This window comes from Rattus norvegicus, chromosome 3, assembly GCF_021556685.1.
Source record: "Rattus norvegicus strain SHRSP/BbbUtx chromosome 3, alternate assembly SHRSP_T2T, whole genome shotgun sequence".
Classification (NCBI taxonomy): Eukaryota; Metazoa; Chordata; class Mammalia; order Rodentia; family Muridae; genus Rattus; species Rattus norvegicus.
This window is the reverse complement of record NC_141536.1, coordinates 105,103,111-105,126,850: the sequence shown is the minus strand read 5'-3', so window position 1 is coordinate 105,126,850 and position 23,740 is coordinate 105,103,111. Positions and strand designations below refer to the sequence as shown.

General features: G+C 42.4%; 1 protein-coding gene across 1 annotated transcript in view; it reads right to left on the bottom strand.

The window, feature by feature from the left end:
- Positions 1-352: 352 nt before the first annotated feature.
- Positions 353-23,740, bottom strand: part of Bub1b (BUB1 mitotic checkpoint serine/threonine kinase B) — a 52,408-nt gene continuing 29,020 nt past the window's right edge. The window contains 13 exon segments of the mRNA NM_138540.1: positions 353-1,611; positions 3,009-3,115; positions 4,047-4,221; positions 5,884-6,026; positions 7,418-7,567; positions 12,189-12,289; positions 12,775-12,915; positions 13,580-13,713; positions 14,626-14,888; positions 17,988-18,096; positions 19,291-19,348; positions 20,969-21,018; positions 22,092-22,207. Coding sequence (NP_612549.1) covers positions 1,380-1,611; positions 3,009-3,115; positions 4,047-4,221; positions 5,884-6,026; positions 7,418-7,567; positions 12,189-12,289; positions 12,775-12,915; positions 13,580-13,713; positions 14,626-14,888; positions 17,988-18,096; positions 19,291-19,348; positions 20,969-21,018; positions 22,092-22,207 — 1,779 coding nt within the window. The 3' untranslated portion in view covers positions 353-1,379.

The window sequence follows — 23,740 nt, the reverse complement described above, 5'->3', positions numbered from 1 at the left end:
AGAAAACTGAGGCAACGGCAGACATTGTTGACGACAGCACAAGGTGACATTCTCTCCTCTCCTCAAAGGCTGGAATTGGCTGAGGTTGGAAAGCAGAGGGTGGGGATGGGAACACAACTGCAGGGTGTCCTGACTCCCCCACTCCTGCTTGTACTTTAAGAAACAAGGTTTGTCCATACAGCAACGTGGCTGCCTAGACTGAAGAGCTCACCAGGAGGAAGCTTACTGAAGGTAAAGTCCCTTAATTCCTGGCAACACAGGGCCCTGGGGCTAAGGAGAACGTGATTACAGAAAGGCAGTTACAGCATTTAGTATCTTTATACAAAGCAAACTCAAGGTGCTTGGACTTATATTTTGGTTAAAGAAAATATTTATTTTCTTTTGATGTCTTTTAGATACAAAACATTTTTTTCTGGCTTAACCTGTCAAGTTTGTTTAATTGTTTCAGTTGAGAGATTTACTTAGGGAATCCACTGTCTAACAAACTTGGAGCAACAAGAGTGACAAGTAGAGGGGACTCAGACGCCAGCATGGATGGCTATCAGGTGACTGATATTTTAGCATGAAATAAACACACGACTTTCATTATCATTAGAAACACAAGGCCTTGTGGAGCTGGTGCTCCCCTTTGGGTGTCCAGTGTCCCATCAGATTTACTATTTTCTAAATCAGTCCCCGCCTCAGAGACCTCTTTCTGTTCTGACCCCTGCTTTCCTCACATCTAAGTGAAACTGTCTTTTGTCCCCTCTGCAACCCTGTGTCCTGCATAAAATGACAGGCCGTTGAGTACCCTGTCCCAAATGTTTGGTAAGCACTGTAAGGCAACTACCAAATAAAACTGAAAACGCTCTAGCGTGAGCCACTAGCCTGTGAGTATGAAACACACCTTTGAAACTTAAGGAAAGTTGGCCTGTGTACATCACTTTACCTGCTTTCCTTCTGGACACCTGCTAGAAGGCCAGAGAGACCTGAAGAAACCGCCAGCCAGCTGACTGCTTATAACCCAAAGGCTCAACACCTAGGATACTTAAGTTTCCGCCATAGAGTAATTCCTCTCCAAAATGAAAACATTTATCACATTAGTTTGCAACAGTGGACAGAATGCCTGCAGCAGAAATGTAACAAAAACTATTTTATTATAAAATACATGGTGAGAGGGAGAATACATGTTACAAAATTACAAAAGAGAAAAGGCAGAAACCAGAGGGTTAAGAAGTAGCAATTTGTATGGAATCGCTCTGGAATAAACCAGATGAGGCTGCCAGAGCACAACCATCTGTTAAAATCTGTGCTACTGAGAGTAACCTCTGGTAAAGGACCAGCTCTAAGTAAATCAAATTACAGCAGCTCCAGACCAGTTTCCACAATACAGCCCTGGCTTAGGCAGGGTTCTGTAAGAGACTTGACTGCTTGTCTTGCTGAATGAGCGAAGCTTCCGGACTAATTACCTTCCCCAACTTCCACAAGGCTTTGTTGAGGTGGCTGTGGAATGTGGTGTCAAAAGCCCCACTCATTTCTGCTGCAAGTTCCCTCAGAATGAACACCGTGGACTTGTCACTGGCATTCAGAATCTGCACAAAGAATTTATTCCACAATTCACCGTCCTTTAGCCTAAGAAAATAGAAAAAAAATTTTCTATCATGATCGGGCATGTAAAAATTAGAATTCTTTCTCAGTTCAACATAGCAGAACATTAACACGCCAAAGTGATACAGGATAATACCAAGAGATCTAAGGTTGGAGATCATTCAAACACTCTTGAAAGGACAAGGAAGAACTACAAAATAAGTCTACCATAGTGGCCCTGGACACACACAGAAGGAAATCCACTCTCTCCTGAGCCCACAGATCTCCTCTGGCCCTAAGGTGCAGTGACACGTGCTAGCACTTCTTCTCCACAACGTTTCCCTGCTAGCTTTCTCACTGCCAGTCATGAGGACATCACGCCCACCTCAGGGTCTGTCATCCTCAGTTCTCTGAATCCTGAACTTGATTATGACTTGTTCTTACTCTCCTTGTCTCTTATCTGAAACATCTGTTGCAGAGAGCAGGGTTGACAAAGGCTAGCACACCCTGTCTATTTCTGCTTGTGTTAATTAACTACACCTAGCAGGTCAGCCTAAGATGCCTGTTAACCCTGCACATCTCAAAGTATGCCTCAAGTAATTTCATTAACTTATTTATTTTTTTTTGTTGTCTGAACCAATGTCTCACTGTGGAGCTCTGGCTGGCCTTGGGCCTCCGCCTTCCATGTGCTGGGGTTAAAGTCCTCAGCCACCATGTCAGGATCAAACCTATTTTTAGAATATATGCAAAAGACAAATGCGATTGGCCAAGTTCCAAATCAAATGAAGAAGAAAATACAACTTAATGTTTGGGAGAGGAAAGCAGGGAAGGGACATTAAATTTTTGAAACTGATTTAAAATGAAGACAAAGAACTGGCAGGCAGCAGTCATTACTTGGTGAACGTCTGCTGGGAAGCCACTGGCCAAGCTGAGATAAGGCGGTACCTAAGATACCGAACAAGTTCCCCAACAGGCCCGAGAGATCACTTATTCCGCACCCGGAGACCGCTCCATGTCTTGGCTCTACCTAATCATTAAATAATAATCTAAAGTCAGCATACATTTGAAAACTTAACTCTTCAAAAGACAGTTGACTTTTGATAAATACAGCTATTAAAAAGACTAACTAACTAACTAACTAATTGGTTAGAAAACTCAACTTTCTAAAATGTTTCTAGTATTTCTAAGCTAAGAAACATCCATACTCCTATATGACACGGTATACTCCTGAATGCCCCAAAGTCAGAGCAATCTGTGTCTTGTCTACTTGGCCATTCCTTCCCCTGCTCTAGGTGCTCTGCAGACACTAAAGTGAACACAGAGACATCACTGGAACCACAGTACTTGGTTTAAAAAACTCAGGTTGCCCTGCCACAGCAGAGACTGCTGAAGAGAGGGGCAAACTATTGGGATGGTAGAAAGCCTGTAGGAGCGGTACTTACTCAGAGGTATTTTGGCTAAGTCTCCAGAGGAGTCCGTCCCAGAAGACATGCAGGTGCTCCTTGAACAACAGTAAGTGTGCTAGGTCTGCTATACCCAACAGATCTACCTGAAATCACAAAGCGTTCCGTGAGTGCTCTCTGCGTCCCCCACGAACCTATTTACACAGGGCTGAAAGGCACTGGCAGAGCTCAAAACTGTAGTTCGTGGCATCTGCTTTAGGAGATGTTCCTTATCCTTACAGGACAGGGAGAAGCTCCCCAAAGAAATGATCAGAGATAATTTAAGGGATTATTATCATGACTTTGCATTTTTGAGACAGAGCTTTTCTGTGTAGTCCTGGCTGTCCTGGAACTCACTCTGTAGACCAGGCTGGCCCCCAAGTCCGAAATCTGCCTGCCTCTGCCTCCCAAGTGCTGGGATTAAAGGCCTGCTCTACCACTGCCCAGTTTAAGGGGTTATTTTTAAGAGTCAATGACAACAGACTGTCTTTGTAGATTACCTGGATCACCAATCACATCAGGACAATCAGTTCATTTGCATGGATGGACCCCAGCTGTGATTTCCTGTGGCCCACATGACCACTTCAGCTACACCATGTATCCAGTCAGCAGATACCCTATGTCTAAAGCTAAGTCAGAAGATGTTTGCACATGATACAATCGTGAGGCACTGCATAGTGTCCTCATACACACACAGCACTGCATTCAATCCTCCCACATCTCTTGGACAAGGAGCACAGGCTGCTGCTTACTGTACAGTGAGGAGCCAAGAGAATGATTGACAGATGACACGGATGGCGAGGAACAGAAATGGCTGGAGCACTTAAGCCCCTCAGCTATGTATTTACATGTGTATGTTTATATCCCTGAGCACTGTGACAGAAAAACGGTTAACTTCAAGTTGCACAGTGATACAGTATTTGAAAACTGGGTCACCTAAGCGAGTCAGTGCCAGTCAGTACCAGCGCTCACACCTTATCTAGACAGGAGAAGGTTAAGAATGCTCTCCATGCTTGTCCAGGCTTGTCTTCCACCTACCTGGTAGGGAGAAGAACAGTTAGCCAGGATCTTTTGTCCTTCCAGGACCTGTGCAGTCCGAAAGCCACTATAGGCAAATGCATCCAGCTGCACCCTCATGTCAACACTGTAGGAAAAGTCCACTATCCTCACAGCATGGTCGTCCTTATTTATATAGTCATAGGGGTCGTGGATTCTGAGGAGATTTAAAAGGAGATTACAGAAACAGGCTGTGAAAGCAGCTGCATACGCCGGTCTTTTTTTCTTTTTGAAAGGACCGCAGGTGTATCTTAGCCTTGCCAACAGTGCCTTCCAGTGGTTAGTTATGAAAATGCACACATAGACGTAATAGCGAGTCCAGCCCAAAGGGTTAAGGCTGCTTTGGTCACAAGGAATCTAGTCTAACCCATGGTGCATGGCCACCTCAGAGCCTTCTCAAGCTTACAGTATGCAGTGAGGATGGGCATTAGAAGTGAGCTCTGCCCCACTCAGGGGTCATAGCCCTTCTTGTCTACTGCAGCAGGTGGGTTTTCAAGGATCTACCTCTGAAGGTTAATAAACTTATAAGATTATTTTCTAGTGAACTGCTATCTATAGTGTAAAATTTCCTGTTTTGATTAAACCATCACCATGTTTTTACCTTTTGTTGTAACCTTATCTTTTACTTCATTAGAAAATATTTCAGAACACAAATTTACTATCCAGTAAGCGTATTTCAAACATTAGTTACTTGCTATGACTATCTAGAAACAATGAACCTGAGGGGACACTCTTCATGCCACCGACCTCTACAGCAGGAGGAATTTTTACAGCAGCTCCCACTTTTCCATGGCATAGATCCAATTTAAACTATGGTTACTTAAAACATTTTTTTCTGAGCTTGAGAGTGTTTCACAAATTAATAAGGAATCATGACCTTTCTCTGGCTCTCTACTCAGCTACTAGTACTGCCATGGGCAAAACCTCTCTTCCTCCTCTCCAGAGACCAAATCCAAGCTAGCTTCTCTCCCTCTCTGGGGATCAAACCCAGGCTAGTAATCACTTTACCACTGAGCCATATTCCTACCTCACAACCTCATTTTCCTTACAAGTTATATATGCAATAAACTAACTGACTTCAAAAGTCGCTTTTTCAGGGGCTGAAGATGTCTCAGAGGTTAAGAGCATTAATTGTTCTTGCAAGAAGCTGAGCTCAATTTCTATAATCCACATGGTAGTTTACAACCATCTATAACTCCAGCTATACATGTTAAAGAAAAAAAATATTTTTTCCCCAAAAGTAATAAAAGGCTTTCTGATTTTTAGTACTTATACTCTACATAATATTTCCTGTCGATTTTGTTAAATAAAAGATAACGTCCTTTCACATTTTTCCTGGTGCTCGATTGGAGCCCAGGGCTGTACACATGCAAGGCAAGCACACCCTCACCTATCTGTTCATACACACAGCACCTCTGTGCTCCCAGTACCCACACGGCAGCTTCACGTCCATCTGTAATTCCAGTTTCAGAGGTGCTGACTCCTGTCCTTAGTGGGTACCAGGCATGCGGACACATACAAACAGGGAAAACCCCCTCACAGGCCTTTTTTTTTTTTAAAGATTTATTTATTTATTATATATAAGTACACTGTAGCTGTCTTCAGATACACCAGAAGAGGGCATCAGATCTCTCTACAGATGGTTGTGAGCCACCATGTGGTTGCTGGGAATTGAACTCATGACCTCTGGAAGAGCAGTCGGGTGCTCTTAACTGCTGAGCCATCTCTCCAGCCCCTCACAGGCCTTTTTATAAGGCATATGAGAATTATTCGTGTTTTTCTAAAAAAGCAGCCAATGAAGGAAATAGAAAGAACCAACCTGTTCCGTAGAATCAGACTCCTTGGACTCAAGTCTCCATGCACTATCTCAGCTTTGTGCAGCTTCTCCACTATTGTCAAAAGGTTACAAATAATCAACACTATTATTTCATGAGTAACAAATTCGCTGTGTTGGAGAAGGTCCTGGAAACAGAAGAGAGAAAACTGTTTCCCAGGCTGTAGCATACATCCCATGACTGCTGCTGTGTTTCCTGCTGGGATGCAGTCAAGACCCCTGACCCAGCAGTAACACTGAGGCCTCCTTAAGACAATAAGGATTTAGTCAGACTGTGGACAGAGAGCTAAAGAAAGGGAAGACGCTTGCTGCCAAGCTGGAAATCCTTGTTGATCCATGAAATTTATATGGTGGACAGAGAAAAAGGACTCCTGCAAGCTGTTCTAATAGCCACATGCATGTCCACCTACATGTGCACACGCACACACCTAAAGCAGAACATTAAAAAATTCTGTTGGTAGCAAAACTTGAAGAACACAGCAAAGAATAAAATGATATATTGTGTTTATATTTTTAAGGTTTCAGGGGACACAGTAAAGGGAAGACACAGATTTTATTTTGCTTTAAATGAGTTGATAATTATTCTAGTTAGGTGACCCATTCATTTCTCCTCCCTGCCCCTCTTCTCCATCTCTCAAGATAAAATGCTAGAAAATATCAAATAGGTACTTGATCAAAGCCATTTGGAAAAGAAGGTGGGAATACAGCTCAGGGGTTGTCTAGACTGCATTGGGCTCTTGCCAATCTTCAACACTAGAAAGCAAGCAAGCATGCATACCCAAGAAAAGAGTCATCAATGCTTTTAGACTGCAATTGAACTTGTCTGTCTCTACAGACGGTATGTTGAGATACATCTGTAATCGCAGCACTTGGAAGCCTGAGGTAGAAAAACATCCATAAATTCCAGGCCAGCCAGGTCTAGGCACTTACCACCGGCCTGCTGACTTAAGTTTGATCCCTAGAACCTATGCATCAGAAGAACTGACTTTATCCTCAAATCTCCATTTACATCACACACATACACACACACACACACACACACACACACACGTACGTAAATAAAAATTAAAACTGAACTACTTCTTTTCTTTTTTTCTGAGACAAGGTTTCTCTTTGTGTAGCTCTGGCTGTCCTGGAACTGAATCTGTAGACCAGGCTGGCCTTGAACTCAGAGATCCACCTGCCTCTGCCTCCCCAGTGCTGGCATTAAAGGTGTGCGCCAACACTGCATGGCTGGTCTATTTCTAGATGATTGAAAGGAATTTCGCATTAAGTATCTTAAAATTTTAATTACATCTCTCTCTCTCTCTCTGTGTGTGTGTGTGTGTGTGTGTGTGTGTGTGTGTGTGTGTGTGTGTGTGTGTGTGCTCGAGAGCATGCCATAGTGTGGGAGTAGAAAGCAGAGAACGATTTACAGGATTTAATCCTGGTACCATTCGGGATCACACTCGGCCGTTAGACTTGGCATCCAGGGCCACACCTGCTGAGCCATCAGTATGTGCTTGGTATTCTCACAAACCTGAAGGGTGGAGCAGTTTATATACTGGTACCACACAACATGGCCATCTTGATACTGACAGCAGCTGCAAAGCTGGTCGCAGTCCTCATTCAGACGCTCCTTTAACTTGAGGTTGATATAAAAATCCCACGGGAGAGGCTGAGAAGATGCCTGCAAGACATAAAACAGAAGGGCACTTAGAACGTGCTGAGGGCTGGCCGACTGAAAACTGTTGGAGACAAGATCTCACAGAGTAGCCCAGGATGGCCTAGAACTCTTTCTACAGTACAGTTAGGGGAGGTCCTGATACTAGGGTTTAGTTCCCTAACTGGTTCTCGGTTTGTCAATAAAGAAGGCCAGGAGTCAATTGCTGGGTGGAAGGTAAAGGCGGAACTTCCAGGTGCCAGGAGGAAAAGGCAGAAGCAAGGAAGGGGCGGGCACGGGGATGGGACTTTTCTGTCATGCTTGGGAACAAGAAACACGCAGCAATCGTGTAAAATCATGTAAGCTGGGGCCTATAGCCCCCACTACAGGCGGATGGCCATGGCGGTTGGCAGGGCTGATACAAACCACTACACGTTTAGGGCAGGAGGAGAAGCGGAGATGATAAGTGATGAGGGCACGCCTTTCTTTCCAGGAAGGAAATCTGTGTTCAGCCATTGTGCCTAGTCGGCCAGCTCTAAAACAATAAAACTGTCTGTGTGTTCTCTTCATGAGTGGATTCTAGGGTCTCGGGAATGGGTTGGTAACAAACCCCTCCTGGAGCAAAGGCAGGTAGAGAAAGAAGAAGCTGGGATGGGGCTGGCAGCAGCCAACCCCGGAGCCAAGCCAGAACCAAGCAGGAGCAAAGTAGTTAGGAAAGGAAGCTGGGAGAGGGGTTGGGGGACGGTTGTGATTGCCAGGAGGGGCTGGTAGCACAGCTGCAGCTTTTAAAACTATAGGCAACACAGTATAGCCTAGCCTTGAACTTCCTCTGTCTGCCTCCTAAGATGAAAAGTGTATGCTACCATGGCCAGCTAGAAAACACAGCTTAGTCATAAAGAATAAAATCATATTAATTGTAAGAAAGTGGATAGAAATGGAGATTATGTTAAATAAAATGAGCCAGACACACAGACACACAGTCTGCTAGGATACGGAGAATCTCAATTCTATATGAAGGCAGGAGGGACCTATGAGGAGGGCAGCAATGAAGAGGCCAGGGAGGGTGACAGAGGGGAGGAAGTAAAAGTGCAATTACACACACACACACACACACACACACACACACACACACACACACCCCAATATATGTTACAATAAAAGCCACTATTTTGTATGCTAACTAAAACCAACTAACCAACCCAAAAGAAAAAAATAACAAAAACTGTAGAACTTAGGAGGCAGAGGTAGGAAGACTAACACAAGTTTTGGCTAGCCTGGTCTATATATTCAGTTCCAGACTAGTTCCAGACTATCTTCAGAGTGAGACCCTGTCTAAAACAAACCAACAAAACCCTTCACATTTTTTCCAGCCTGTCTGAGTCACTGTTTCATTGCTGTGAAGAGATACCATGACCAATGAATGCAACTCTTATAACAGAAGGCATTTGCTTCGGGTGTGCTTACAGTTTCAGAGCTCAGTCCATTATCGTCATGGCAGCATGCAGACAGATCTGGTAGTGCTGGAAAACATCCTGATGCTCAGACAGAAAGAGACGCTGGGCCTGTCATGGGCTTTTGAAACCTCAAAGCCCACTTCAAGTGACACCCTTCTTCCAACAAGGCCACACTTAATCTTTCTAATCTTACCAAAGAGTTGCACTCCTTGGTGACTGAGCAAATACATAAACCTATGAGCCATCCTTACTGAAGCTACCACACAGCCCCTCTCACACTCCAGCGAATGTGGAGTAAAAGGTAATTTAAAAGCATAATCTGGCCAGGCAGAGTGGTGCATCCTTTAATCCTAGCACTCTGCACTGTGAGTTCCAGGCCAGCCAAGAGTACATAATAAGATCGAGTCTAAAATGCCAAAAACATACGACCATCAACAAACACTAAAGCATAGTCTGTAAGAAAGGAGGACAGAGTGGCAATCCAGGTCTGCAAGCTCAAAAGTTAATGCACTCAGAAGACACAAGAAACACTGTCCTAGCAGCGGTGGGAACTACACGTCAGTCATGGCACACAGGTGCTATCGAGGAAAACCAGCAGCAGCTGTGAGTAAGGCTGTGTAGCTGCAAGAGTCCCTGAACCCCACTTAAGACTCAGTCTCCAGATTCTCTTCCTCTTCCTGTCATTTCCAGGTGTAAAACAACAGGCCTAGACTAGAAGACACCAAGTGCTGTGGGGGATGGGATGGGAGCTAGGAAGGAGCTTTTCTGATACACACGGGCCTTCCATGTTGCTTCTCTCCTACATTACCTCCTTACACCAGCAGTTAGGCATATTCTCTGGGCAGGAAATGAGAAACCCTCTTTCAGAGATCCAGTTCACTCGAGGGAAGAGACTTTACAGTTGGTGGGTTTGCCAATCAAATGCCAGAACGACCTCATCTACAGTGAAGCCCCGTGGCTGTCAAGGCCTCTCTCTATACACACAAGGCTTTCAGTTGGCTTTTAGTCACATGCCTAACTCTGAAGAGAGTCAAACAAAGTTGCTAACATGAAAAGACAGAATTTTAAACAGAAAAAAAGGAAATGGATAGGAAGGGAGGCAGATCGGGGACATGAGGGGGACATGGGGGGAACATAGGGGAGGGCATGAGGGGAACAGGACAAGGACATGAAGAGGACATGACAGGGATAGGATAGGGACAAGACACAGACTGCTTTTTTCCTCTCTCTCTTTTAAAAGAACACCTTATGCTGGGTGGCAGTGGCAGCAGCCACACCTTTAATCCCACACTCAGGAGGCAGATCTCTGAGTTTAATGTCAGTCTGATCTACAGACTGAGTTCCAGGACAGAGACAGAGACAGAGACAGACAGAGAGAGAGAGAGAGAGAGAGAGAGAGAGAGAGAGAGAGAGAGAGGAGAAGGGGGGAGGGGAGGGGGAGAGGGGAGAGGGGAGGGGAGAGGGAGCACTGGTTGGTCTTGGTGCTCACAACCATCTATGATGGGATTTGATCTCCTCCTTTGGTGTGCATGAAGACAGAACACTCCTCTATATGAAATGGGTACGAACGTGACAGGACAACTTGTGGGAGCTGGCAATATTCTTCCCTGCTGGTTTCAGGGATTGAATTCAGGTTGTCAGGTTTGGTGGAAAGCACCATTATCCACCGGGCCATCCTGCTATACCAAGAAAAACAATTTAAAACTTCATTAATATCACAGCAAAATAAAAAATATTCCCTCTATGAAAGAAATGTAAAAGCCTATAAAAAGAATAGGACTGTGGGGATAAGAGTCTGAGCCTGCAGGGTGTACAGTGCAGGACTCAGCTGTGGGCAGGGTGCAGGGCAACACACAGTATGTATATTATGTCAGTATTATAAGTGACACGACAGTGTTTTAAAGTCTATGGGAAGGTGTATGTATGTATGTTATCTGCAAAGACTATGTCAGTCTACACAAAAGACTTGAGGACACTCAGGTTTGGGTGCCTCGCACAGGTAGGGGACGCTTTAGAAGCAGTCACCTGTAGCTAAGAGACAATCAACTGCAACTACAGAAGAAAAAAGACAAAGAAGAAGCTAGAGGAGGAATAAAAATATTTTACTTTTAATTTTGTTTGTCTGTGGTGGGTAAGTACACTCAAGTGCAGGTTCCCTCAGAAGAGGGTTTCAGATCCCAAGGCACAGGCAGTTGTGAGCTGCCCACTGTTGGTGTGATGGATCAGGGGTAAAGGTGTTCTTCACCAGCCCATATGATAAGAGAGAAACTGTCCTCTGATCTATATACACAGACACAAATATGTGCTTAACAAAGATATAACCGTACAGGGAAATCTATACCCTAATATGAGAAATTACGAATTGAGAAAGCAGAAAATTGAAAGAAACATGTTTTTCTTCAAAGAAAATGTCAAGACCGAAAATGTCAGACTGAGAGTGTACTGATTATGTGCCTAGCACACAGATGATAACAGACTTATATCAAAGCGCGGCCACATGCTGGCCACAAACAAGACTTCCAGGATCTAAAGACAGGGAGAAATTTCACACAAAGTTACTAGAATAAAAATGTGTCACCATGCCCATAATCCAGGTATACAGGAGGCAGAGACAGGATTATTACTGGTTTGAAGCCAACCAGGCCTACTTATAATGACCTTTATCTTACAATACCAACTCCCACCGGGGTAAACTGTTCACATGAAAGCCCCACCGTACTTGTATAACTTGATGGCAGAGAGGCTGACTCCTGACCCCTTTTCCTTCATCTCTTCATACTGGTTCTTTTAATACTAGCCAAAAGCTAAAGGCTGTGAGGCTGGACCCCACCAATTGGGAAAAGACAGTCACCTCGTGTCACCACACACATAAGAATAAAAACCCAGTGAGCACTGTCTCTAGGTGTGCTTGGTCGAGGATCTAGCACATCTTTTTGTCAAGACCAGAATACAACCTGCCCAGAGGGTGGCAGTCCACACACCCCAGAAAGATAAAGTCAAGAGAACACTTACTTAGTATGCTTAACACAAGAGTCTCTACACAACTTTCCCTCATTTCTTAGCTCTGATCTTGACCTAGAACAGTGACTAAGTCGACTTTTTGGTGTCTCTGATTCCAGGTTTTACAGTACCATAAGGGACATATTGTCTTCTTTGCTTATTTACAAGGTGATGAAATCAGAGAGTCATCTCACCTTTATCATGGTCAGCTCTGCAGAGTTCCTTGGTGCCACCCAGAATAACCTGTAATCTTCACATGTTAGGTGCTCTTGTTTGATGCAGTAATCTTCGTGACCTGTGGAAAGGTTTGGTACCATCTTGAAGTCACTGTGAATATATGTAGATCCTTACACTTTACCTCCAGGCTTATGTGTGAGAGGTGCTAGTGTTTTTGCCATTAAGTGGCATCTAGAATACTTCTTGAAGTCATTTATATAAAAATCCAAAGGGCCCCAAACAGATGGCATGGCAGTCAGAGGACTCATTACTCTTGTAGAGGACCCAGGTTTAATTCCCAGCACCCACAACCATCTGTGACCCCAGTTCTGAGGGATCCAACAGGCATCACACGCAGGCAGGCAAAACATTCATTAAATAAAATACATAAATATAAGAAAAATATTAAAAGAGGCAAATAAAAGTACGAATTTACAATGTGTTAACGTCTCTCATGCTATTTACTACAACCTAGGAACATTTAGTGTTCAGGGCCTGTGGCATTCAAGTCACTTATTTGTAAATGCTGTCACAGCAAAAGGACACGTACTCAACACTACTTACCTAACTCAATTTCTTTCCCTAGTTCCAGCATAGGCATCGGCCTGTCTTCCACAGAAAACTCTGCAAAAGCACTTAGTTCTGGTAGGGATTTTAACAGTTGTAGGCGATAATGTGAACACCAGGGTGATTGAATAGCATTTTCTGTGGAGAAAAGAAGTTGAAAAATATAAAAATTAATGTTTAATATACAGTAGTAAAGGAGCTGGACAGATAGCTTGGTAGTTAAGAGCACTTCTTGGATCTTCCAGAGGATCTGAGTTTCGCTTAATCTCACAACTGACTATAACTCCAGCTCCAGGATTCCTGATGCCCTTTTTTAGCCTTTGTATGATCTGTCCGTCTGTCTGTCTGTCTGTCTGTCTGTCTGTCTGTCTGTCTGTCTGTCTCTCACACACACAAATATATAAAACAGATCGGGATTTGGGGGGTGGTGGTACACATTTTTAATCCCAACACCTGGGAGGCAGAGGCAGGCAGATCTCTGATTTCAAGGCCAGTCCAGTCTACAGAGTGAGTTGAGTTCCAGAACAGTCTGGGCTACACAGAGAAACCCTGTCTCAGAAAAACAAAACAAAAATAAAAACAGAGAAGATGGAGGGGAGGGGAACTCCAACATGACAAAGTGAACACTGGTGACCTGACGACATTCATTTGCCTTGGGCATATGAAATTATGTTAAGTTAGTGCTGGTTTCTTTGGGAAATAGCACAATTGGAGCAGTGTCAGTAGCTACAGGCCAGCCTGCGGAGGGATGGAAATGTTCACCAAGCAGACTCGGAAGCTGGCCTACTGGCTGGGTGGTTACCTGCTGCATCAGTAGTCAGCTCCAGCTTTTCCAGAATCTGAAAGCCTTTGATAGAGGATGTACTGGTAACTGAAGAAGAGGATCTGGAGAAGCCAGATGAGTGGGTGGCCTCACGGCTGTCTTCAATAATTGGGCTGCAAGAAACAAGAGTGAAACTGTCGTCAGGGACAGTATACACCAACTGTCAGAACTTTATATATTTCTTAATAAAGACCCATCTCCTTTTACAAGTGTTTTGCCTGCATGCATGTCAGTGCACCAGTGTGGGGACAGCACCCACAGAGCCAGAAGAGGATGTCAAATCCCTGTAAGTGGAGTTATAGAGGGTTGGGAGGTACCATTGTAGGTGCCAAGAACTGAGCCTCTGGGACTTCTGCTGGAGCAGCCAATGCTTTTAACCACTATCTCTTTAGAGCCCAACTTTATACATTTTAAATTATAAATTTTAAACTGAACTCATCTTGTAATAGAATTTATTTTTATTAGTTTTGCTTTTAAAGCACATAATTTTTCCCAAATCAGAAATAGATTAAAAAAAGTTTTAGATCTATTATATGTATGCAAGCATTCATTCTGCTCACAACTCTGTGCACCATGCATGTGTCTGGTCCATGCAGAGGTCAGAAAAGGGCACTGGATACCCTACAACTGGAGTTACAGAGTTGAGAGTTATCATGTGAGTGTGGATCAAACCCAGGTCCTCTATAAGAAAGTGCTCTTTTTTTTCTTCTTATTTTTCTTTTTTTTTTGGAGCTGAGGACCAAACCCAGGGCCTTGTGCTTGCTAGGCAAGTGCTCTACCACTGAGCTAAATCCCCAACCCCAAGAAAGTGCTCTTAACTGCTGAGCCATCTCTCCTTCTGTACCTGAGTCTCATAACCATCAATTTTCTTCTTCTAATCCTCAAATCCAAACCAAGCAGAACCTTCACCGACACTACACTGCAACACTCACTCTCTTACTGAGCATGGGGCAAACAGTAAAAGCCTGACACCTAGTCACTGTAATTGATAAGCACACAGACCAAGAGAGCAAACATGCAATCACCTCAGCTTCTTTACGCTGAGAGTCTGGAGATGAACAATGTGATGACCCTCAGTGGCCTTCCCATCCAGATCCTCTTCCTGCAACCCTTCCTTGGGATCAGAAGCGATGCTTTTCGAGGGCAGTATCTCATGGAACGGAGTAGAAGCAAAACGAGCTGCTCTAGCAAAGTCACAAGTGTCCTCAGGGTTGGGACAAAGAATTCCATTCCTGAAACCGGTGATGATGGCATCTTCACTCAAAGGTTCAATTTCTGTAAGTTCATCCTAAAATAAAACAAATGCACTTTAGCTAGCACAGTCTACAAACATGATACAACACACACACACACACACACACACACACACACACACACACACACACACACACACACGAGTTTTTAAAAAATGTAAGACATCGGATCATTGACATGGGATTTAGAAATAACAAACCAGGACCTCTAGTTGAAGACACTTTAAAAAGCACAGGACAGGGGTTGAGGATTTAGCTCAGTAGTAGAGCGCTTGCCTAGCATGCGCAAGGCCCTGGGTTTGGTCCCCAGCTCCGAAAAAAAGAAAAAAGAAAAAAAAAAAAAAAAAAAGAAAAAAAGAAAAAAAGCACAGGACAAAATTGAGGAAAATGATTTTGTTAATAAAGAAAACTATTACTTCATCAAAAAATATACCTGGAGGACTCAACGATAGAAAAACTGCTTAATATCCTCTCCCAAATAATTTTATCTGAGAGCTGAAGAACTGAGACTACTTTTCTCACTTAAAAAGTATTCCAGGAACTGGAGAGATGGCTCAAAGAGTACTTGATGCCTCTCCAGAGGACCCAGGTTCAGGTCCTAGCACCTGTCAGGATAGCTTAGCTCTAAGGGGCTTGGTATCCTCTTCTGGTTTCCACTGATACCTCAACACACACAGACAGACACAGACACAGATACACAGACGCACAGACGCACGCGTGCGCATAAGTAAATAAATAAATAAATAAATAAAAAGCATTTAAAGTAAAATAAAATACTACTTATGGATCTATCTACCAGTTTAGACCTTTAGGATATAACTTGGGGAAGGGATGGTTAAAATATTCAGGTAAGTACTTCTTTTAAGAATCTAGGAAGACATTACAAAGGGATAAGAAAGGAGGGGGAGAAAGAGGAAAGGAAAAGGGAGAGAAGGAAGAGGAGGCAGAGAGAGTGAACGAGGAAACCAGGTTAACAGTCCGGCCCACCACGCACTGGGTGGCTTCCCCAGAGCACAGCATATACTGCTTGCTCTTTTCAGTCACTGTGCTGTCCACAGCAACTGGGGACCAACAGTCACTGAAGCTCCTCAGCCACTCCCTTCTCCCCCTCCCCCTCCAGCAATGCCTGGGGCTTATCTGCAGGGTTTTCCTTCCCCACAGTTCCAACAAAGTGCATGCCAGTGCCAGTGTCTAAGGTCTTTTTATCTGACTAGAATGCCTATATCCTGTCTTTCTACCCCTGGTATTATTAAGTCTCTATGACAGTAGATAGAACAGAATAGGAGGGACATGAGGCAGTTCAGTGAGTAAAGCCACCTACAGCCAGCCTGGTGACTCAAGCTCAATCCCGAGACTCACATGGTGTAGAGAACTTCTGCCCTCATGCACACAAGCACTCCCTACACATAAACACAACAATGACATGTAAATAAAAAGAGAATAGAGGAAAAATGGTTGGTCTACATAATATTTCCATTGTCACAAAAGGCATGTTACCTGTATGTTGGGAAAAAAAATAATTCCAAGTATAAAAAGGCTGTCAAATCAGTGACACCCTCCCCCCCCAAGACTCTGAGATATACTTCATCACTTCACAGTGTGCATCTCAGTGTTCTAGTGTGTTCACACCAGTGTGCTACTTTGGTAGAAAGTACAGAGCACTCACTACCCGTGCCTCGCCTGCTATCACCCTCTCCATAATTCCTATCTATTCTGCTTTCTTATGGATACTCCGTGTAAATGGGAAATATTTACCATACGTTTCTTAATATCATACCAGATCCACACACTCAGTTTATGTTTCTGAGTGGAGAAAGTGATATTATTTGTACCAGGGAAGGAGAGCATGGAAGTCACTTTCAAAGCATTGCTCTCTCCAGACACATGATTTCACTTTCTCGAAATGCCTAGTTTCCTACACTTACTGTGAGGGTCAACCATGCTGTAACAAATATCAGTCTTCCACTCATTCCTTTGACTTGTCAAGTAATATGCCACCGTGTGGACATATATCTTACTTATTCATTAGTTCATCACATGCAGGTTGCTTTCTCTATCATGAATAATATTTCTATACTATCTGTGTATGAGTTTAGTTATCATGGGTATGTCATGGATGGGATATGCTATGGCTTATAGTAACTATGTTTCTTTTTTCTTTTCTTTTTTTTTTTTTTTTTTGGAGCTGGGGACTGAACCCAGGGCCTTGTGCTCACTAGGCAAGTGCTCTACCGCTGAGCTAAATCCCCAGCCCCAGTAACTATGTTTAACTAGTAAAAGAATTTTTTCCCTAGACAGGGTTTCTCTGCGTCCAAGAACTTGCTTTGCCAGACTGGCCTCAAATTCAGAGATCCACTGTCTCTGCCTCCCCAGGGCTGGGATTAAAAGTGTGCACCACCACCACCACCTGTCTAGTAATTATTTTATGTGTATGGATGCTTCTCCTACATGTATGTTAGCATATGTGTGCAGTACCCATGGAAGCCACAAGATGGCTGTGGAATCAAACCCAGATTGGTCCTCTGGGAGAACAAGTCCTCTTAACTGCCCCAGGTTCAACATTTTAAGGAATGACCAACGTGTTTTCCAAAAGGACTGTTGGTGCAATGTATGAAGGTTCTAATGTTTTTACATCTTTGCCTCCAAACATTTGTTATTATCTGTCTCTTAATTATAAACATTACAGTGGGTACAATGTAGTATCTCACTGTGCCTCTAATTTGCATTTCCCTGGTGACATAATTATGCATATCTTTTCACGTGCCCTGGTCACATTGTGATTCTAATGTGGTTCATCTAAATCTCTGAAACAAGATCTAGCCATGTACTCAAGGCCTAAAACTCACTGCACAGCCTAGGCTGACTGTGAGATTCTCTTCCACTCCACTGCCCACTGAGGTTTCAACATCTGCTGAATGTCTAACATTTGTTTGAATTTTATTTTGTCTGCCTGTGTGTCAGGGAGTTATGTGTTGGTCAGAAGATAATTTGTGGGAGTCAGTTCTCATTTCACCGTGTGGGACCCAGAGACCAATCTCAGGTATCAGGTGTATCTACCCGATGAGCCATCTAACCAGCCAAACGCTAAACTTCTGAGCTATTGGAGTGAGATAACTCCACTTATGTTAACTTACACAAACATCAGGAGATATGTCCTCATTTGCAGGGATGACTTCTATAGTTTTAAGAACTGTAAGGGGTCTTCGCTGGGCATTGAGAACTTGTGGACCATCTGTAGCAGGACTGGGAAAATAACATATTCCAGTTAGCACTCCCAGCTATTGCAAATAGAATAACAGTAAACTTCTGATTTATGCTTTTTTGGGTTTTTTTTTTTTTGAGATAAAGTTGTATTATGTATCCCATGTTGGCCTTGAACTCATGATCTTCCTATCTCAATCCCTTCTTCCCTTCCCTTAATGTGTACACCAAAGTACCTAGCCACCCTCACTAACAGGTCTAAGATATTGGGGAACAACATGGTTCAGTGGGCTCAATGCTTTGTAGTAGAAGCCCACTAACTTGAGTTGTATCTGAGAGACCCAATGGTAGAGAGAGAGATGCAATTCAAAGCTGTCCTCTGACTTCCATATGTATAGACTGGCAAGGATACCCCCCCATATCCATACACACACACACACACACACACACACACACACACACATATACACACACATATATGTATATATATTCACACATATGTATATATACACACATGTATATAATATACATATGTATTAATAAATACATACAAATTATTTTTACAAATATTTTTACAAAATATTTATACAAAAGAATTTAAGATAAGGGGCTAGAGATATGGGTTAGTGTTAAGTACTGGCTGCCCTCACAGAGGACCTGGATTCAACTACTAGCACCCACACGGAGACTCACAGCTGCTTGGTAACTCTAGTTCCAGGGGACCCAACACCCTTTTCTGGCCACCTTGGTCACACAAATTATGTACAGATATACACATGGGCAAAATACCCACACACGTTACTTTTTTTTTTAATTTAAAATTTTTAAAAATCTAATTTTTTAAAAGAGGACCACCTTCCTCCTCCTTTTAAATTTTTTTATTTATTTAATGCAGGAGTGTTCTGCCGCATGCCAGCCTGCAGGCCAGAAGAAGGTTTCAGATGCCCTTATAGATGGTTGTGACCTATCACATGGTTGCAGGGATTTGAACTCAGGTCCTTTGGAAGAACAATCAGACACACTAGAAGAGGGCATTGGATCCCCATTACAGATGGTTGTGAGCCACCATATGATGGTTGGGAATTGAACTCAGGACCTCTGGAAGAACAGTCAGTGCTCTTAACCGCTGAGCCATCTCTCCAGCCTGAAAAATCTAAAATTTTAAGTTAAAAAAGTGTACACATATATATAGGAAGATCTATTTCTTTATAACAAACAAATACAATAAAACCAAACCTTTTGTCCTTTTTGTCCGAAAGAGACTCATCAAAAATGGAAAACGGCATACTGGGACCTATAGAAAGAGAAAAAAAGTTTTAGGAGTATTTAATTCTTCAAGAAAACTATAGAAAGTAATTAATTCTATGCTGTTTTAAAAGAAAATCTATAACTAAAAATCGATTTTATTTTAACTATGTATGTATGTGTCTTGTATGTGGGTACATTACATACTGATCAGTGAGTTCAGATGTTTGAAGAGGTCAGAAAAAGGGTACAGCTTCCCGAAGCCACCCAGTGCACGTGTGGGGAACCAGACATGGGTCCTCCACTGCAGCACATACTAACCACTAAGCCATTTTTCAGCCTCAAATTGGTTTTTATAAGAGAAAAGGCCTATAAAGTAAAGTTCATTTCATAATAATTATCTAACCATGTGTCTACTTCTTCTTTGCTCCCAGCCTTGTTACCAACTCCAAATCTAGCCCGACATGGCTCTGACAGATTCAGAACACTTCATTTCATCTGCAAATGTTCTGGTATGTTTTCTAAGATTTATAAAATGCTCTTTTATTATTTAAGACATAATATCTATATCTCTGAATATCTAGCCGCTAGTTTTACATTTTAGAAACTGTTTCCAATTTTTTTTTTAAATGTGTCTGAATTGGAAATGCATAATCTGCTCCGTATGCTGTCAGAGTCAAACGCCTGCCTTCTGACTGGTGAGGAGGCTCTGTAGATGAACCTGACAACCTGAGCTCCACATGTGCCATGACACGCAAGCGTACATACACAAATAAATAAGTATACAGATAAATATGAGAATGAAGCCCAAATCTTCTAGTTTTCTATTTATTTTTGATCTTTCTGTGCTGGGTCTTGCGGGCTATCATCCGTCCCTCTGTATTGAACGTGCGTCTCCCTGCTTAGTGATCCCTAGATATTATAGGACAGACTTAGAGGACACTAGATTTAAGTTTTACAAAAACTACTTTTTAGTGGCTGTTCATGTTTTTACCACTTAAAACATTTTAGTATGCTTTACGTGTTTCTGTTTAATATCACTGCTGAGCCGTCTTACCGTCCTTAGGCCTCCTTTTACTTATATTTTTCATAGCTTGAAGGTTTTTTCTTTAGTAGCTTTTATACAACAATCATTGATGAAGAAAAAAAAAATGAGAGGAAAAATGTGAAATCTTTTTCAACTGAGATTAACAGATGGGAAGCCTAATACTTTTAACATATTGTTAGCAGATAAGAAAACCAATCTGAATATAAAATCGTTTAAGACATTCCCCTCTCCAAGTGCTGCTTTCCTTACAGAGCTGACTGCTAAATACTCCTGCTACGTTTGCTTAAGTGCAAAGTAAAATAATTGCTTATTTTGCATATGTGTGAGGATTATTTGTGTAGTCACAGTGACTGTGTGAAGGTTGGTGGGTTCTGAGGATAAAAACTTAGGTGATTTGGGCTCTACAAGTGCCTTAACCTGTCAGCACATTCTGCTGGCCCTAAACTAAGTATTTCAAAGAGTTGAAAAATCTTATGAAAATATTTTTTCAAACCACATGTAATAAACACTATATGACCATTGTCTTCTTATAATTATTTTATTATAATTAAGCAAAGCACACATTGTTACTATGTAATACATTTGCTGCATTTCTCAAAAACGCTGTCAAATACAACTTACCTTTGGTCTCAGGTTGTTCTTGCAAAATGTTCTCAGCAGGTGAGATTTCCCTGTGAAGAAATTTGTTAAAAAGAAAAATAAATGTGCTTAATATCCATAAGAAGAACCTTCTGTTTTAGAGAGAAGCTCACATTGTCCAGGGCAAGCTCCAGCTAACACAGTGGACAGGGGTCTGAACTGCCACACGACCAGCCATGTGCTTTTACAGTTTGAGGACTTTCTATTACACGGCCTTGCTCCTCATATTGAAGAGGAACCGTTACACACTGAAAATGCTATCAATATACTTGATAACACAAGAACAGTTAAGGCAGATTACAGTAAGTTAAGCCACCAATTTTATAAAACAGAAAAAAACAGCACCACAGAAAGCACATATTAGAGTGAACAACAGATTTTTTTGTGTGGTAATTATTTGAGTTTTTTTATTTTATTTTTTTTTAAAGACAGGGTTTCTCTATGTAACCTTGGCTGTTCTGGAACTCACTCTGTAGAGCAAGCTGGCCTCAAACTCAGAGATCCACCTGCCTCTGCCTCCCCGAGCGCTGGGATTAAAAGCATGTGTTACCATGCCCGTCTTTGAGTTTTGATTTTAATTAGTATATATTCAGTGTACACAGCACTGGACTGGGGTTGATGAGGACATTTCATTCAAGTATGGAATGCACTTTAAGTATATGTCCTTATCCCACACTTGGCTTTCCTGAGAGAGACACTGACTTTATCAGTCAGATGGGCTTTCATCATTTTGCCTTGATCAGCTGAGTACTAGAGTTACAGGACACACACCAGCACATTTCTACTTTTGGGGGTGGGGACAGGGCCTCATGTATTCCAGGCTGGGCTTCTGGCCTTGAATTCTTAATCCTCCTGCCTCCAACCCCTCCCCCCCCCAAGTGCTAGGTTTACAGGCGTGTACCACTGTTGGCTCAATAAATAAAACATTTTTATTTTTACCTAGGAAAAGACAGCATCATATATTCCCTCTTAGCATGAAACCTTACGTTAACATTTGTACAACTCATCGCTCAGGACTGCAAAAGGATAAGGAGACTCCAAGTGGCCAGAATCAAGTTTGCTCTATGATCTGTGAGCACTATGCCGTCCACCACAGTAGTCTTACCTAGGATTCGAGCTTAGTGGCCAGATGGAACAGGACGGAGGCACTCCCGACATTTCCTGAGACTCTGAAGCAATCTCCAATCTGGCTGAGTCCTTTGAAAGCATCCTCTCTTCTTGCTGTTTACATTAACACAAATAAAACAAATGTCCCTCCCATACAGAAAATCCTATTTTTACGTTCTAGTGCTAATGTCTGCTTTACCACTTTCTATAGACATCTGCCAACCACATCAGACAAAAGGTCTCTCTTATAGAGAGAATCTCTTGTGTAGTGTATGGAAGCATTGCCTACCAATAAAAAGCTGATTGGCCAATGAGCTGAGGCAGGAAATAGGAGGTGGGAGTTCCAGTAGGGAGAGAATTCTGGGATAGAGTCAGGCACAAGAAGAGATTTGCCCCAAACTCTGAGGAGACAGATACATGAACCTGAGGAGAGGTAACTAACCACAGGACAGGACTTAGACTAGTTTAAACTAAATAATTGGATTATGACCTAGTGGAATGACCCAAAGCTTTTGGCCTAGGCATTCATTGGAAAATAATTCGGTCTCAGAGTCCTTTCTGAAATTTGAGCACAGAATGGTGTCAACAAGAGGCATGTTAGCCAAGCATAGGGCATGAGAAGGCTCAGAGCAGCCAGTAAGAAAGCCATGACAGCTGGAAAGGCAAGAAATAACCACTTTGCAGAGCCACACCCAGCTTTCCAGCTGGGCAGGAGGCTAAATCCCTTTGAGAGAGAGCAAGCTGACCTCAGGCATATCCCACAGGCAGAAAAACTTCCCAGAGCTAGGGCAAATATGCTTGGCTCCCAGGCAAAACCGAAGGGTATAAGGCTCAGCTCTCAAAGTGCAAACTGTGTCTATAGTCTAGAACCAGTAAGGGCAGCCTGCTAGACTGCGTTGAAGAAATGGAGTTAGCCACCACAGACATGCTTTGGCCTCAGGAGCCTGTAAGATACACATAAAGGCAAAAGGAACTTCATCTGGGAGCCTTAAACTTCTGAACTGGTATTAAGTTTGAAAATAAAAGGGGAAAACAGACATATAAACACTGGGAATAAAAAAAAAATCATAGAAAGAAATATTTAATTTGAAAATAATAAAGAAGTCCTTAAGGAGAGTTGGAAATTAAATAGAAAAATATTTTCTATGTTAAAATGAAAAAATGCAATGACACAATGTATCTGGATCCCATATAATTTTTTCTGTTATCAGCATACAAACAATTACTTTTACATTAATGACTAACACTTTTATATATCCTTTTTAAGACAGACCAGAATAAAACACCTAGATAAGGAGAGAACTGAAAGATGGAATGCTAGATTGGGGGTCACAGAATAGAGGTTAGAGGATTCGTTAAATCAGAAATAAAGAACATTCAGAATAATCCAACTTGAAATCTACACTAACAGTAAATAAGGTAGTTCCAGGTGAGAAAACTCCACAAAGGCTTGAGGAACTAGAGTGGCTATCCATAGAGATGCAATATTTGAATTAAGAATACAAAGTAGGTTTAATGCTACTTTAGAGTGACATCATACAATAGATTATATGATTTATTTTGTAGAGTCTGAAGAATTAAGATATGTACACAGTTTGATGATGCACTATACTATTGACATATATTCAGAAATCCAATGGGCCTCTT